The sequence below is a fragment of the Melanostigma gelatinosum genome (genome assembly GCF_949748355.1).
Source record: "Melanostigma gelatinosum genome assembly, chromosome: 2".
NCBI lineage: Eukaryota > Metazoa > Chordata > Actinopteri > Perciformes > Zoarcidae > Melanostigma > Melanostigma gelatinosum.
The window spans coordinates 33663411-33682248 of NC_136635.1; the positions used below are offsets into that span (position 1 = coordinate 33663411).

The 18838-nt window shown below is 38.5% G+C and overlaps 1 protein-coding gene across 1 annotated transcript; it reads left to right on the forward strand.

The window, feature by feature from the left end:
- The first annotated feature begins 4619 nt into the window (after positions 1-4619).
- On the forward strand, positions 4620-18548 carry LOC306794547 (annexin A2-B-like). Its single transcript, XM_079292658.1, has 13 exons — positions 4620-4696; positions 6563-6624; positions 9428-9521; positions 10301-10395; positions 10502-10615; positions 10921-11011; positions 11208-11287; positions 11615-11674; positions 15719-15812; positions 17346-17441; positions 17619-17677; positions 17927-18049; positions 18336-18548. The coding sequence occupies exons 2-13, from the start codon at positions 6574-6576 to the stop codon at positions 18393-18395; spliced, it is 1017 nt and encodes a 338-aa protein (XP_079148784.1). The 5' UTR covers positions 4620-4696; positions 6563-6573; the 3' UTR covers positions 18396-18548.
- Positions 18549-18838: the final 290 nt, after the last annotated feature.

The window sequence follows — 18838 nt, forward strand, 5'->3', positions numbered from 1 at the left end:
CTATAATAAGTGTATAATAAGTGTATAATAAACTAATAAGTGTATAATAAGTGTTTCCACGTAGTCGTTATAATAAACTCTGGTTGGGTCAAACACATACAGTCTGTGTTTCCATAGCAACCATGCCAACAGTACTCACACTTACCTCAGACCTTTGTGAACCAATCAGCTTATTGATCAATGTTTGCATCCAAAGTTTTGTGCAAATCTGAAGCAGTTTTCCAGGAAACAGCAAACCATGTTTGTTTCCGTCCACTGCTGTTGTATGAATATTAGTTTATATATATATTAAAGCACCACAGAAGAAGAAAAGAGCTCCAGTATGAATGTTTTCATGTGAGGAAGGTTACTGACTCCTCATCGCTCCACACATCTCATGAACATCATGGTTTATTCACTCAGTCTGGTTATTTACACCTCAGACATGCTTTTTACTCTTATTTTAACTTTCTTTTTTCAAATTTACAGATTTTCCAATATTTCATGAGCAAATGGAGAATGCTCATGAAACAGGTGAATGGAAACGACCAGCATGAAAGTGTAATTGGATGGTGATCTGAGGATCTACCATCCAATTACTTTTCTGGTTTCTACCTGAAAGTGACTCAGACTGTCTTCTCACCTTCTAGGTTTCCTCTGAACATCTGTCTGATCGTCTCCAATCAAAAGCTGTGATGGTTTGTTTCACTGAACCACCTGAGAAGACGTCACTGGAAACTGTTTGGAAAAAAAGAAAAGCAACTTTCTAAAAGTACATGTCAGGTGATTGGATGAACCTTCTGTCAATCAAACTCCTGATCCGTCCGGAAACAAACACATCACTTAGACTGAGCAGATGTGTTTTTTTGGGATCCTGGATTCTCTGGTGGAAGGTGAGTTGTGTCCTGACATCACATCTCTAATGATTCACAGCATTAGTTACAGTTACTTACGTTAGTTCCAGCTGTCATTCATCTGGACTTCACCACGTTATAAACGTATTCACCTCTGTGTTCGTCAGCAGGTTATGAAGGATGAACCAGGAAGAACTGTGGAGGTGCTGGAGAAAAGATGATTCTTGTTGTTACCGATGTTCCAACTGGAGCCACAAACCACCAGGAAACAAGATTACTGTTAGAGACAAATATGAGATTATAAATACCACTGTATTTCTTTGTTTGTACATTGGGTGGTGCTGTATTTCCTGTCCTGGGCTCAGGTATATAAGTCCCTAAATCGCTGTGTTTCGTCAGGTGTTTGACCCCGGAAGGGCAAACGGTTTTGACCGCATACGCTACACATTTACTGCATTGTGGGAAAGAGTGGCTTTTGTGTAAATTGTTTCCACGACGAGAATAAATGAGCTACAGATCATCATACAAAGGTCTCTGTGATGTGTCGAATGCACCACACCTCACAGGTAGTTTAGCCTGCAGCGAGCGCGTCAACCAGGCGAGTCCGGAGGGAGCAGCACCTCAGGAGCTTACAGCCACACGACTGGCTTCTTTAACAATTACAATCACTTTATTCAGCCAGGAAGTTATTGGATGGTGATTGCTTCTGATTTTTATGGTTCTAGTGTATGGTTGATTGCGTGCAGCGTAATGTCTCAGGGAGACATTACGGGAGAAATTATTGTTTCAATGTATGTTTTAAATCTCCTTTACTTTTTACTACTGTATTGTATTTCTTACACTGTTTCTTTAATTGTTTTTAAATCTCCTTTTCTTTTGCCTTATGTTTTGATGCTTTGAATGGTTTTATGTGAAGCACTTTGAATTACCTTGTTGTTGAAATGTGCTGTACAAATAAACTTGCCTTGCCTTGCCTTACACAAAGAAAGAAAGATATCTCAACTTCTTGTTCAAATGATAGTCAGCCTTTAAATCGTGCCAAATATCTTCCATTAAAGGTAATATGGTCTATAAAATATAATTATGAGCTCAACATTTAATTCATCATAATATAACAAAAAATTAGATCAAAGATGAGCTGTTAATCATCTGAACTACATCATGTTCCCAGTAATATAAATAAAGTGCGACTTACACAGAGTAAGTAATTCAAAAGACACATGGAAACAGCAACAAGCACTCATTCCAGGTGAAGGTGTTTGGAGACAAAGAGGAGGATGTCCTCATAGGCCTCTATTTATAAGGTAGGAGGTACTACCAGAACCACCACTTGTGACACTTCCTCTAGTGAATATTCTAACAGTCTGTTTCACACAGTATGAAATACCAAAGGTATTTATTATCTCTGCATGTGATTCAAATGTAGTGGTTCCTCCCTAAATCTGAAGCCAAACTTCTATCAGAAATTACTGAGTTCTTCTGCAGCCTCGTCCTTTCTGCAGAATAAGAAAAACAGTTCAGGTCCCCATAAAATGAAAAGTTACGGCATTGAAAAACATGAAGAATCACATGTCAGGTCTTGAGAGGAGAGTCCACTTTAAAACAAATAGAAACAGAGAACAATAGAGCTTCCCTCACATCAACACTGAGTTTCCTCTGCAAGTCAAGAGTTATGCGTTACATAACTGAGAAAAGAATGCAGAGTCCAGCGGTTCATATGACCCCAACCATATCACGAGAGGTTCACCAAGAGAGCGACTGAGTGTAGGAGTCACGTGACTAATGGGAACGCCTGAGGCATCAGGTGGACGAATGGGGAGTCCAGAGGGTCCCTGATCCTGGGGAGGACGTCCAGACAGGAAGTAGAGCGAGATCCAGAAGCCTGACGTGTTTCAGTGTGTAGCTGAGGATCTGATACTGATCTGATGTCGGTTACCTGAGGGACCAATGCACAAACTCTGTAAGGCTAATTCTCCACCAGCAGCTTTAACACTGAGCAGTCAGTTGTGTCTCTGACTTCCTGTTGTTGTGAAGTTCATCAACAGTTTAACTTCTGAAGTAAAATGTGAAGTTACAGAGTGTAAAAGAGACCAGCAGGTGATTCAACTACTTATCTATGTAGACAGCGACTGATAAAGAGTATGTGGTGGGGAGCAGTTTTATTGATCTGATCAAAGTCTTTAGGTCGCAGTAAGCCCCGCCCACTCGTACAGCATCAGCTTAGTCTGCAGGTGAATCACTGCAGGAGGTGGGAGTGGCTCGTAAATCAGGAAACTGAACCAACTGACAAAGCTAACGCTAGCATGCTAATATCTGAAGAGTGAAGGGGGGTGGTAATGATTAAGACACATCTGACCGGAAACTTGATCAGTGAAGTTTAATAATGATTTCAAATCACATTTCACCAAAATACATCAACAAACCTGAAATTATTCAAAGTTCTAACTCTAACGTAACGCCAGTTAGCTTAGCATAGTCAGATATTTTCCTCTCACAATAAACTAAATCTCAAACACAGCTTTGTATGCACACAGAAATAAAACTGAGACTTTATCTTTCAGCCTGTCCATGTTTGGAAGCTACGCTAGCGGATCGCTGTGATTGGACAGCACTACAGAGGTATCCTAGCAACAGATTTACACACGAACTACAGTCTTTACTCGTTGAGTCATTTGTTAAGTTTTAATGGTGGAACCTGATTTAGTGAAGCACTGGTTTGAGATGAGTTCCTGAACTGAGGCAGGACTTTATGTTGAAACTCTGAATCAGTTAATGGTGATACGCATCACTTCCTGCTAGGGGTGTAACGGTACGCGTATTCGTATTGAACCGTTCGGTACGAGGCTCACGGTTCGGTACGCATGACGAACCGAATAAGTTTGAAATTTTTTTTTTTTAAACAACCTTTATTTAACCAGGTAGTCCCATTGAGATTAAAAATCTCTTTTGCAAGATGTAAGAAACAATACAAGATGTAAGTAACAATACCACATAACATTAAGCAGCAGTTTTTGTTTTTTATGCTTATGTGTTGCTAAGAAGACACCCCCAGAAGACACATACAGTATATACATATACATACAGTATATACATACAGTATATACATACAGTATATACATATACATACAGTATATACATATAGTATATACTGTATGTATATATACATACATACAGTATATACACATACAGTATATACATATACATACAGTATATACATACAGTATATACATACAGTATATACATATACATATAGTATATACTGTATGTGTATATACTGTATGTATATACTGTATGTATATACTGTATGTATATACTGTATGTATATGTATATACTGTATGTGTATATACATACATACAGTATATACACATACAGCATATACATACAGTATATACATACAGCATATACATACAGTATATACATATACATACATCAGCTCTGGTTTAGAAACAAAGATGAAAGTGTTTCAGACCTCCTTGTATACTTTAATCAGGAAGCAGCATTGTAGTGGAGGCAGGAAGCAGGCGAGGTGATCTCAACCTCACTCAGGAGTTTATGTCCATTTGTTCAGTCTGGTGTGTAAACGTTGTCCACTGAGTCATCCACTCAGACCATGTGTGTGTGTGAGTGGGTGTGAGTGTGAGTGTGTGTGTGTGAGTGTGTGTGTGTGTGTGAGTGAGTGTATGTGTGAGTGTGTGTGTGTGAGTGTGTGTGAGTGAGTGTGTGTGTGTGTGTGTGTGTGTGTGTGTGTGTGTGTGTGTGTGTGTGTGTGTGAGCTGCTATTTAAACACCACACCCTGTCCTGTCCTGGATCATAACGGAGCTGCTGCTGCTTGCTGCCTCACTGCTGCTGCTTCTGTTAAAGGTAAGGAAACAGAAAACACTTACAGCTTCACTCAGAGAACACTACACACACTACACACACTACACACAGTATTTAGGTGGTTTTGGTATTTTAAACTGCAAGAACTGCAACAAGTCATTGAGTCTCAGTGAGTCCGTGGAGAATCTATGCAGAGCTCAGATCTCCCTCATGTGATACGAGCTGGACGAAGGCTCAGACCCTCGGTGGCCTCCTGTAATCACCAGAGTATCATCTGCATGTCATATTCAGCGGGAGGATCAGAGACGACTTCTCTGGAAGCAGGAACTGAGACTGAACAGAAACAGCAGCAGTCCACAGTTTATTTTCTCCTTCTCTTCATGTGGACCGGCTGCTCCTGGTCCTGCTCCTGGTCCTGATCCTGGAGGTCCTTAAAAAAGACATTAACAACAAAATGAATGCATTCATAAACTTTCAGGAATCAGAAAGAAGACTTGAGTCACCAGAGGATCTCTTTCTTAGTCTTTGTTCGTACACGAGCTGCAGCATTCTGAGTCTACTGGAGAGAGTCAGGAGACTTATCAGAGCCTGATGAGGAACCACAGTAGTCTAGTCTAGAGAACTCACGTCTCTGCAATGACGAGTCAGAAGAAGAATCACATTATTGGGGAACAAAATGTTCAGTTCTGCAGTGAAGAATTTGAGTCTCTTTTACTTTCAGTGGTTGAAAACAAACAGAAAGACTTATAGGTTCATGACCAGGACCAGGACCAGGACCAGGACCAGCATGTGACTCACTAGTGACACAGCTAACATCCTTGAACCCCGAATGCAACACTCACTCTGTCATTTATGAGAGCATGCATGATAAGAAACACATAGTTGATGCTCTTGGTAATATTGTTTCAATAAAACTCGACTTGGATCCATTTGTTTCTGGTTTCATCTAAATTGTTACCGGTTGATAAATATTGCATCAATTTACAATTTCCTGCTTTGAGTACATGAATATCTGAGATGAGCTCCTTTACACTCCAACAAGTAGTTCTGCCTGTTGGACTGTTTGTCTCAGCTGTTGCTAGGTAACGCTTTCACAACCTTCCTGTTCAAGTCTCGTAAAGTGTCAAAGGTCGGGAGAGCGTTCCAGTTCTTCTTAAATCACAATAACTTCATGGTTTATGGGTTCATAACTACCTAACACTTTACAGTTTGATTTAATGTCATTTCTTTGAAGTTGAGCGTGTGTGTGTGTGTGTGTGTGTGCGTGTGTGCGTGTGCGTGTGCGTGCGCGTGTGTGCGTGTGCGCGTGTGTGTGTGTGCGTGTGCGCGCGCGTGTGTGTGTGAGTGTGTGTGCGTGTGCGTGTGCGTGCGCGTGTGCGTGTGTGCGTGCGCATGTGTTACATAGCAGCCTCCATACTTCTTCAGATGTGTGTGCTTTGTGATCTCTCTTATCTGCTGCCCCTCCCTCAGCACGTCCTGGTCCATAAATCAAACACACCTCTCTGCAGCGTTTACAGTCTGCTGGATTCCGAAGCTCTCAGTGTTCACAGACTTGTGTTTGCTCGTTTTTGGAGAAACAGCAGGTGGTTCTCCCGTCTCCATGGACCTCTGGTGGTCCTTTTAATTAATAAATGAGTCGACTGGCAGAACATTAATCGTTGATCAACTCTTTTGATAACCAGTTCATCTTTTGAGTCACTTTTCAAACTAAAACATCTGCTGGTTGCAGCTTCTCAAAAGTGTTTCCTGGTATGTTTCTATAAAAAGATAATTAAACATATTTGAACACCTTTTGATCCACCTGTTTTTCAGTGAATTCTGAGAAAGCTCCACATTCTGCTGAAGTGGAAGAGAAGTGATGATGATGATGATGATGTAACAGAAGTTGTCTGTGTTTCCTCCCTGCAGGTCGAGTCAACATGGCGATGGTGTCTGAGTTTCTGGGTCAGCTGACGCTGTCGTATGGAGCGGTGAGTCACACAGGAAACATATTTATATGTATATGGACCATTCTACCGAATTGGTTCAAAGTCAGGTTGGAAATATTTTTAAATTTTGTATGTTTTATTCCCAAAACTTTGTCCGTATATATATTGTACTGTAGGTGTGTGGAAACAAACAAGGAGTCGAGTATTCCCTTTGGCTGCACCATGTGGCCGTTTATTTCCATCCATACAAAACATCCAACACATTCACTTCCTCTCACCCTTTAACCCCCTCTGTCACCAGGGTTACGCCCCTTTCCTTAAAGGGGCCCCGTGAATTCGGTCGTCCCCTACAGTACCATATATAAAGTACACATATCTAGTAAAAGAACCATCAATTTTTATATTGTATTTTCAGACTGTGTTGGAATGTTTTTCCTCTCCCGGAAATTGTCACTCCCGAAACATAGTAATACAGTAAAAAGGCATTATTATTAACCTGTTAAGATTGTGTTTCCTTCCCTTCTCTGAAGAGTATTTTTACAAATATTTCTTGAAGGTTTTCACAATTAAATCAATAAAAATGAGATTTGTACCAAATTTCTAAGTTCAATTTATACAATTCATCAAAAATCTAAATGCAATATTTCTTTGTAAAATGCATAATACTGATCATATTGATTCCAGAGTTGATGATTGATACAATTGAACACACATTAAACCAATCAGTATCATAACATTTTAGTTGATAACTCAAAATACTTTATTTTTTAGAAAACATCCAGTGTTGCGGCAATGACTGCACTGTTTCGGTTGTGACCACAGTATTTTGTTTGCAAGCTTGTATCATATTTCCTCAACCTTATTGCTTAATCTTAACTCATAACATGCCTGAGGGTGGGAATATTTCAAACAAATGTTTTGTGGTCAATAGAATCATTTTATTTTTGAAGACATAACAATTGTTCATCCGGAACCATTTAAAGTACAAACATTACTTATCAATGGAAAATGACCCAAGTGGGTTCAGTAAAAGAGAACAAGAAAACAAATCACTGATATTATGTTGTACTGTATGTTTAAGGGGGTTCAGTGTCAGACACCATCACAAATCCATTCACAAATCTAGTTTTCCACATACTGCGGTGGACACTCTCGGGCTGATCTGGACAGCCCGAGAGTGTCCAGATCAGCCCAACGTGGTGTGACGTTGGGCTGATCTGGACATGCCTCTGTGTGACGTTTTCTGGTGGAGGGATTAAGGTGAGGACCTTGTCCACTGTGTACCAGATCTTGTCCTCTAGTCGCGTCAATAAAAGCGGTTTCGCCCAATGTTGTGCATGACTTTGACCTCAAGGGCACCTGCAGACAGATAACGGGTAAAATAAAAGGACATTGTGCGAGATATGATAAGTATTGCTTGTATTGGAATCTTATAAGACTATGAAATGAAGTTTGATTCAAAGGGAATTGGAATATGACAACGGAAGATGGCCAAGTGAGAATGAATGGAAAGAGAGACTTTACCATATGTTTCGGCAGTGACTGTTTCGGTAGTGACAATTCTAGCTAACTTTGAGCACAACTAAAGAATGCTAGCAAGTGGATGGCTAGCATACACATATTTGAAGAGGTGTACACACATAAAAACATAGTACTTTGCATTAAACCCCAAAAAGTGTACTTAATTGAAGAGAATATGTGTTCGGTAGTGACAATTCTTAAGGTTACACGCCGATTTTCAGACTTTGTAACACATTTATATCAAAAGTGTGGGATTTAGCTACTTATCATTCAGCCATGAGGGACAGGGATGCAGTGTCACTGCCTGGTCACAAATGCAGGGGTGTGGCTAAAAACCAGGCTCAGCCAATGGACTAAAACTCTTGTGTTTCGGTAGTGACATGAAAACTGGGGACATGATTTTTTGGGTATATTGTTTTCATTTTAAAATTAAACCCACAATAAATCTAAATCTTACAACTTCTGTTTAAACTTCATCATAAAGATCTTTGAAATTACACCATTGAACAAAATCAAAAAATTGTTTTAAGTGTTATTTACAGAAATTTAAATTTAGATGTCAGGGTTGGGGACAGCTACTTCCCAATAGAAAGTACCCTATAAATGATGATTTTGTATATATTTAGCTTATCACGATCTAATTGAATGCCTTGGGTTTAAATAGACCATGACACATTCTTAGTAAATATCTATGTCTGAATACTTAATTGTTTTGTTAAATAGTTTTTCTTGTTGGGGGACCGCACTTTGAACGAATTCGGTAGAATGGCCCATATACTGTGTATATATATACAGTATATATATATATACTGTATATATAAATATCATATCAGGACACGTATGTCCATACTGTCATATCTTTACTGCCCTCATAGAGCAGATTAAGGTGTGGTTTGTTCTCCACCCAGTTCACCTGATAACTGAAGGCTGATCAGTGAGTCATTTAGAATCACACAATGTGATCGAGTGATCGTTTCTGGAACAGACTCTAGCGGACAAAAGAAATGCTGAAGTATAAAGAGAGAGAAAGTTTCATCCAAGTCTACACCTGATCCTCACCTGATCCCGGTGTACAGGTCCACATCTGTTATATCATGCAGAGGAAGTCCGCTGAGTTGGCGTCCCTTCAATGTGGCCAAAGACACAATCATGGACACACTGCTCAAAGAATAATGATATTTGCGGCCCAGCGATCGGACCTCACTTCCTCTCGGGTGCATTCCCACCTGTACTGTCCCCCTGTGATTGGATCAGAGTCTCTTTGTTATCTGCTATTTAAAGGAAGTTTAGATGATGTCACAGCAGCAGACTCTGTCCTCCGTAGGAAGTGGAGCCTAAATTCCCCACCGTGGTGCCGGTACGAGACTTCGACCCAGCCAAAGACGCCGCCAGGATCGAGACGGCCGTCAAGACTAAAGGTAAGAGAGTCTTTGCACATCTCACATTCATCCACCTGTTCCATCACAAATCCTTCAGTGGACGTCAGCCACAAACAAAGGTTTACATCAGACCAGAGTCTAGATCACTGGTCTTCAGAGACAAACAACATTCATCCAACAGAGCTGTGGGTCCAGTTCAGAATACACAGTTACTTCCTGTCAAGCAGACACTACTTAAAGGTTCAGATCATTAACATCATCATCTGTAAAGATCGAGAGGAATGATGTCTCCTTCTGTGTGTGCTGATGTCAAAGCTTCTCCTCTCTGTGTTCATATGTGCATACATATATATATATTTATATATATGCCATCAAAAGGTTATTTACCATTCTTTCTTTATCTGCTATAGAAACTATATTATCACAGTGGACTAGTGATAATAAAGGTCCTTCTAAGGGTTGAACTGGTTCCTTGGTCAAATGGCCCCTTTCGGCTTTAATGCATGTTTCATTAATATTCTATATTCATATTTATATTAATATTGTTTATCTGAGCTCAATGAACAAAGATCTCATAAATCTGGAAGTCAGGTGATTCTCATAAAGTGGTGATCTTCTTGAAGGATTCAGATCCTTTACTCCAGTGAAGTTGCAGCAAGTCAAATATGACATGTACATTCAGTCAGTAAAAGTCAACATACACATGATGGATATTAATAGTTTCCATTATTAGCTTGAATGAGTTGGACCAATGATGAAATGTATTAAACTGACCTCTTTTGAAGTTAAACCTAAAAGCATGAATCCTGGTTGTGCAGGAGTAGACGAACAGACAGTCATCGACATCCTGACCCGACGCAGCGGAGAGCAGCGGAGCGAGATCGCCTTTGAGTACGAACGCATCGCCAAGAAGGTTCGAACCGTCCTGCCCGAGTCAGACCATGAAGACACACCTGCTGCTGCTTTCTGCTTTAGTGTCACTTCCTGGTTACAAAGACGTTCGTGTGTCCCCGTTTCAGGATCTGATGACGGCCCTGAAGGGGGCGCTGTCCGGTCCTCTAGAGGCTCTAATGTTGGGTCTGATGAAGACCACCGCTCAATACGACGCCTCTGAGCTCAAAGCCTCCATCAAGGTCAGAGTCAGCAGAACTCAGTATACGAGTACAAGAGTACACAAGGAGGACGGTACTCAGTACTTTACTACAGTAAAACTCACACATGGTTTCATTTCTATCATCCAAATATTACATTAAAAGTCAAACATGATGCACTGAATGAGTTGGCTGTCTAGAAAGTTTGAAAGCATTTGAAGGTAGCTAACAGTAGAATCCTACAGATGCTAATCTACTTTACTAAATACTGATGTATCAATCAGATTCTTTGACCAATCAGATGTCTCTAAAAGAGTTTCCGTCTGAGCTGCTGGTTGTGGTTTCAGGGACTGGGGACGGACGAGGAAACCCTGATCGAGATCGTCTGCTCCAGAAACAACAAAGAACTGGAGGAGATCAAGAAGGTTTACAAAGAGAGTACGTTTGGACAAGACCAGTACATCTGAAATGAATAAGTTAAGAATTAAAGTGGTTACTTAGCAGCCGCAAGAAAATGACAAAGCATCAGCAAAACTGTGTTTTTTAGCTAAGTTGTATCATCAGCTACATACAAAGCTCGTTGGTCTCAGGCCAACATTAGCAAATGGTCATATCTCTTTATTTGTCTCTGCAGTGTTTAAGAAGGAGGTGGACAAAGACGTTGCAGGAGACACATCGGGAGACTTCGCTAAACTGCTGCTGGCGCTGGTTCAGGTAGCTCAGATGCTGCCGGTCACTCGTCTTCCATTATCTGTGTTTACGGCTCATTTCATTGGATGAGTTCTGTAAATGCTTCTCAATGCATCATACATTTGATACAGAAGAGATGGTAAAATACTCTGATACTGATTTCTGATTTTTACAGTGTGGTATTAGCATGTATTTGTATGGTATTATAATAACTTGATTTCATCGTTCTGAACCATTTTAAATGTATTTTATTTGTCTCTGTGAACAATGACAACAACTGCAGCTCTAACAAACAGTTCTACTGAAGTTTCAACATTTTCAACAGTGACATGATGTTTTCTTGATTTACAGACAAAGAGAGATGAACCCTCTAATGTGGTGGACTATGAGAAGATTGACGAGGACGCCAGAGTGAGTCGACCTGGATATAACTCCCAAAAGACAGAAGAAGAGACTTTATAAAAAGCCCCAAATGCCACAATGCTGTGAAGCTTTTGTCATGTAAACACTCAGTAATCAATCATTTATACTAAATGAGCAATCCATCAATCAATAAAGCACAATCCATCAATCAATAAAGCACAATCCATCAATCAATAAAGCACACGCCATCAATCAATAAAGCACACGCCATCAATCAATAAAGCACATGCCATCAATCAATAAAGCACAATCCATCAATCAATAAAGCACAATCCATCAATCAATAAAGCACACGCCATCAATCAATAAAGCACACGCCATCAATCAATAAAGCACACGCCATCAATCAATAAAGCACAATCCATCAATCAATAAAGCAAACGCCATCAATCAATAAAGCACAATCCATCAATCAATAAAGCACAATCCATCAATCAATAAAGCACACGCCATCAATCAATAAAGCACAATCCATCAATCAATAAAGCACACGCCATCAATCAATAAAGCACACGCCATCAATCAATAAAGCACACGCCATCAATCAATAAAGCACACGCCATCAATCAATAAAGCACACGCCATCAATCAATAAAGCAAACGCCATCAATCAATAAAGCACAATCCATCAATCAATAAAGCACAATCCATCAATCAATAAAGCACACGCCATTAATCAATAAAGCACACGCCATCAATCAATAAAGCACACGCCATCAATCAATAAAGCACAATCCATCAATCAATAAAGCACAATCCATCAATCAATAAAGCACACGCCATCAATCAATAAAGCACAATCCATCAATCAATAAAGCACAATCCATCAATCAATAAAGCACACGCCATCAATCAATAAAGCACACGCCATCAATCAATAAAGCACACGCCATCAATCAATAAAGCAAACGCCATCAATCAATAAAGCAAATGCCATCAATCAATAAAGCACAATCCATCAATCAATAAAGCACACGCCATCAATCAATAAAGCACACGCCATCAATCAATAAAGCACACGCCATCAATCAATAAAGCAAACGCCATCAATCAATAAAGCAAATGCCATCAATCAATAAAGCACAATCCATCAATCAATAAAGCACAATCCATCAATCAATAAAGCACACGCCATCAATCAATAAAGCACACGCCATCAATCAATAAAGCACACGCCATCAATCAATAAAGCACACGCCATCAATCAATAAAGCACACACCATCAATCAATAAAGCAAACGCCATCAATCAATAAAGCAAATGCCATCAATCAATAAAGCACAATCCATCAATCAATAAAGCACAATCCATCAATCAATAAAGCACAATCCATCAATCAATAAAGCACACGCCATCAATCAATAAAGCACAATCCATCAATCAATAAAGCACACGCCATCAATCAATAAAGCACACGCCATCAATCAATAAAGCACACGCCATCAATCAATAAAGCACAATCCATCAATCTATAAAGCACACGCCATCAATCAATAAAGCACAATCCATCAATCAATAAAGCACACGCCATCAATCAATAAAGCACATGCCATCAATCAATAAAGCACAATCCATCAATCAATAAAGCACAATCCATCAATCAATAAAGCACAATCCATCAATCAATAAAGCACAATCCATCAATCAATAAAGCACACGCCATCAATCAATAAAGCACACGCCATCAATCAATAAAGCACAATCCATCAATCAATAAAGCACAATCCATCAATCAATAAAGCACACGCCATCAATCAATAAAGCACAATCCATCAATCAATAAAGCACAATCCATCAATCAATAAAGCACAATCCATCAATCAATAAAGCACACGCCATCAATCAATAAAGCACAATCCATCAATCAATAAAGCACAATCCATCAATCAATAAAGCACACGCCATCAATCAATAAAGCACAATCCATCAATCAATAAAGCACAATCCATCAATCAATAAAGCACACGCCATCAATCAATAAAGCACAATCCATCAATCAATAAAGCACAATCCATCAATCAATAAAGCACAATCCATCAATCAATAAAGCACAATCCATCAATCAATAAAGCACACGCCATCAATCAATAAAGCACAGTCCATCAATCAATAAAGCACAATCCATCAATCAATAAAGCACAATCCATCAATCAATAAAGCACACGCCATCAATCAATAAAGCACACGCCATCAATCAATAAAGCACAATCCATCAATCAATAAAGCACAATCCATCAATCAATAAAGCACACGCCATCAATCAATAAAGCACAATCCATCAATCAATAAAGCACACGCCATCAATCAATAAAGCACACGCCATCAATCAATAAAGCACACGCCATCAATCAATAAAGCACAATCCATCAATCAATAAAGCACAATCCATCAATCAATAAAGCACAATCCATCAATCAATAAAGCACACGCCATCAATCAATAAAGCACACGCCATCAATCAATAAAGCACACGCCATCAATCAATAAAGCACAATCCATCAATCAATAAAGCACACGCCATCAATCAATAAAGCACACGCCATCAATCAATAAAGCACACGCCATCAATCAATAAAGCACAATCCATCAATCAATAAAGCACACGCCATCAATCAATAAAGCACACGCCATCAATCAATAAAGCACACGCCATCAATCAATAAAGCACACGCCATCAATCAATAAAGCACAATCCATCAATCAATAAAGCAAACGCCATCAATCAATAAAGCACAATCCATCAATCAATAAAGCACATGCCATCAATCAATAAAGCACAATCCATCAATCAATAAAGCACACGCCATCAATCAATAAAGCACAATCCATCAATCAATAAAGCACATGCCATCAATCAATAAAGCACACGCCATCAATCAATAAAGCACACGCCATCAATCCATAAAGCACAATCCATCAATCAATAAAGCACAATCCATCAATCAATAAAGCACAATCCATCAATCAATAAAGCACAATCCATCAATCAATAAAGCACACGCCATCAATCAATAAAGCACAATCCATCAATCAATAAAGCACACACCATCAATCAATAAAGCACAATCCATCAATCAATAAAGCACAATCCATCAATCAATAAAGCACAATCCATCAATCAATAAAGCACACGCCATCAATCAATAAAGCACACGCCATCAATCAATAAAGCACACGCCATCAATCAATAAAGCACAATCCATCAATCAATAAAGCACACACCATCAATCAATAAAGCACAATCCATCAATCAATAAAGCACACACCATCAATCAATAAAGCACAATCCATCAATCAATAAAGCACAATCCATCAATCAATAAAGCACACACCATCAATCAATAAAGCACAATCCATCAATCAATAAAGCACAATCCATCAATCAATAAAGCACACGCCATCAATCAATAAAGCACACGCCATCAATCAATAAAGCACACGCCATCAATCAATAAAGCACACGCCATCAATCAATAAAGCACACGCCATCAATCAATAAAGCACAATCCATCAATCAATAAAGCACAATCCATCAATCAATAAAGCACAATCCATCAATCAATAAAGCACACGCCATCAATCAATAAAGCACACGCCATCAATCAATAAAGCACACACCATCAATCAATAAAGCACACGCCATCAATCAATAAAGCACACGCCATCAATCAATAAAGCACAATCCATCAATCAATAAAGCACACGCCATCAATCAATAAAGCACACGCCATCAATCAATAAAGCACAAACCATCAATCAATAAAGCACACGCCATCAATCAATAAAGCACACGCCATCAATCAATAAAGCACAATCCATCAATCAATAAAGCACAATCCATCAATCAATAAAGCACAATCCATCAATAAATAAAGCACAATCCATCAATCAATAAAGCACACGCCATCAATCAATAAAGCACAATCCATCAATCAATAAAGCACAATCCATCGGCAAGGCTTCACTCTTCCTTTGAACCTCAGCACCGTGGAGTGTTGACTGTGATCTTTGTGTTGTGTGTGAACCTCTCAGTCTCTGTATGAAGCCGGGGTGAACAGGAAGGGAACCGACGTGAACACCTGGATCTCCATCATGGCTAAGAGGAGCGTCCCTCACCTGCAGAAAGGTGAACTACACCGACATCACCACAACATATTCAGACACGGATTCACCGCCTTCTACCACCACCATGTTCCATCTTTATTTCATGTGTAATGTCAACGTTTTTATGTTTATGTTTAATACCAACGTTCTTTATGTTTAACACCAACGTTCTTCATGTTTAACACCAACGTTCTATATGTTTAACACCAACGTTCTATATGTTTAACACCAACGTTCTTTATGTTTAACACCGTTCTTTATGTTTAACACCAACGTTCTTTAAGTTTAACACCAACATTCTTTATGTATAACACCAACGTTCTTTATGTTTAACACCAACGTTCTTTAAGTTTAACACCAACATTCTTTATGTATAACACCAACGTTCTTTATGTTTAACACCAACGTTCTTTATGTTTAACACCAACGTTCTTTATGTTTAATACCAACGTTCTTTATGTTTAATACCAACGTTCTTTATGTTTAACACCAACGTTCTTTATGTTTAACACCAAAGTTCTTTATGTTTAATACCAACATTCTTTATGTTTAACACCAACATTCTTTATGTTTAACACCAACGTTCTTTATGTTTAACACCAATGTTCTTTATGTTTAACACCAACGTTCTGTTTAACACCAACGGTCTTTGTGTTTAACACCAACGTTCTATATGTTTAACACCAACTTTATTATGTTTAATACGAATACGAATATGAATTATGTTTAATACGAACGTTCTTTATGTTTAACACCAACGTTCTTTCTGTTTAACACCAACGTTCTTTGTGTTTAACACCAACGTTCTATATGTTTAACACCAACTTTCGTTATGTTTAACACCAACGTTCTTTATGTTTAATATCAACGTTCTTTATGTTTAATACCAACCTTCTTTATGTTTAATACCAACGTTCTATATGTTTAACACCAACGTTCTATATGTTTAACACCAACGTTCTTTCTGTTTAACACCAACGTTCTTTCTGTTTAACACCAACGTTCTTTATGTTTAACACCAACCTTCGATATGTTTAACACCAACGTTCTTTATGTTGAACACCAACGCTCTTTGTTTAATATCAACGTTCTTTATGTTAAATACCAACGTTCTTTATGTTTAACACCAACGTTCTTTATGTTTAACACCAACGTTCTTAATCTTTAACACCAACATTCTTTATGTTTAACACCAACGTTCTTTATGTTTAACACCAACGTTCTTTATCTTTAACACCAACGTTCTTTATGTTTAACACCAACGTTCTTTATCTTTAACACCAACGTTCTTTATGTTTAACACCAACGTTCTTTATGTTTAACACCAACGTCCTTGATGTTGAACACCAACGTTCTTTACGTTGAACACCAACGTTCTTTATGTATAACACCAACATTCTTGATGTAATTCCAACATGTTTCTATTTTTATGTGCATATGTTAATTGATAAAGTTAGAGAATGATTGTGGAAATGGTTAAAATGAATGAATATTCATAACACTGTGTTTTAGGTTTTTCATGCTGTCCCTTTTGATGTGCTTTTTCTCTTGACAGTGTTTGAGCGGTATAAGAGCTACAGTCCGTACGACATGAAGGAGAGCATCAGGAAGGAGGTGAAGGGAGATCTGGAGAAGTCCTTCCTCACTCTGGGTAACAAACACTACTACAGGACCAGGACTTATCCATTGTTGTCATAAAACTGTCAAAACACAGACAGAAAGTACTGAAAGACTAATACATGAGACCATGACAATAAGTAAAGTCCTTTGAAGAGGATGATGGTGATGAAACAGGTCCATTTAATGTCCATTTGTCTTCTCTTCACAGTGGAGTGCTTTGAAAACAGGCAGCTGTACTTCGCCAACAGACTCAGTGAAGCCATGAAGGTAGTTTCATAATTTTTCTTAAGTTTTAGACTGATGAACAATTCTGAGGTACTTGTATTTTACTTGAGTATTTCCATTTTATGCTACTTAATATTTCTACTGCACTTCATCTCTTCACTGCACTACATTTATCTTTATTAATACAAAAGGTTGAATTGAGTTGGTAAGTTGTTAAGTGCAATTCTACTGAAAACATCTGTCAGTAATATTAACAATAAATACAACGTTGTTTCTTCTGTCTGTCTGCAGAGTAAAGGAGCAAAGGAGAAGGTGGTGACCAGGATCATGGTGTCTCGCTGTGAAGTCGACCTGATGAAGATCAGAACAGAGTTCAGGAAGCAGCACAAGAGAACTCTGTACCAGACCATTGCTGTGAGTATCAGCCAGTGTGTGATTTCATATTTACATCAGTACTACACCATGAGACATAAGCATTATTACTATTACTGTTGTTATGAATAATAGTATAGTCATTATCATTATTATTAATACTAATATTAATACTATTGTTATTAATATTATTATTAATATTATTGTTATTATCTTTATCAGTATTATCACTATTTTGGCTATGATTGTTAATAATAATAATAATCATAATAAAATACATATTTGGTAATGTTATTATAATCCTTATCATCACATCTTTGTGTTTCAGGAGCACACTAAAGGAGACTACCAGAAGGCTCTGCTCAGTCTGTGTGGAGGAGACGACTGAGACCTCAACTCTGTGTGGACTCAGTTTCCCAGAAGGCCGCTCGGTTTACAATCAGATGACCGCAGTATTCGAGGCTTCTGGTGTTTTCCTCTAAATGAAATAGATCAGTCTGTGAAATAAAAACGTTCCACTTGTATTGATGTATTGAAACATTGATGATGTATTTGATGAAGTCACCAGCAGAGGGCAGCAGAGGCTCACTGAGAAATAAAGACTGGTCTCTGCAGTGTACAAGTACTGGACTCACCAGGTCACTGGAGGAGTATTTGTACACACACTCTTCGAAACACCAAAGTGTGTTATTTCTGTTCATGCCATTCTCTTCTTCTACTCATGAACTGAACGAACTCATTAAATAATGAAAAGACTCAAAAGTGAGAGTTTTTTCTCCGACAGTTTGAAGACATTGATTAAACGTTTACATTTAGAATATATTTCACCCA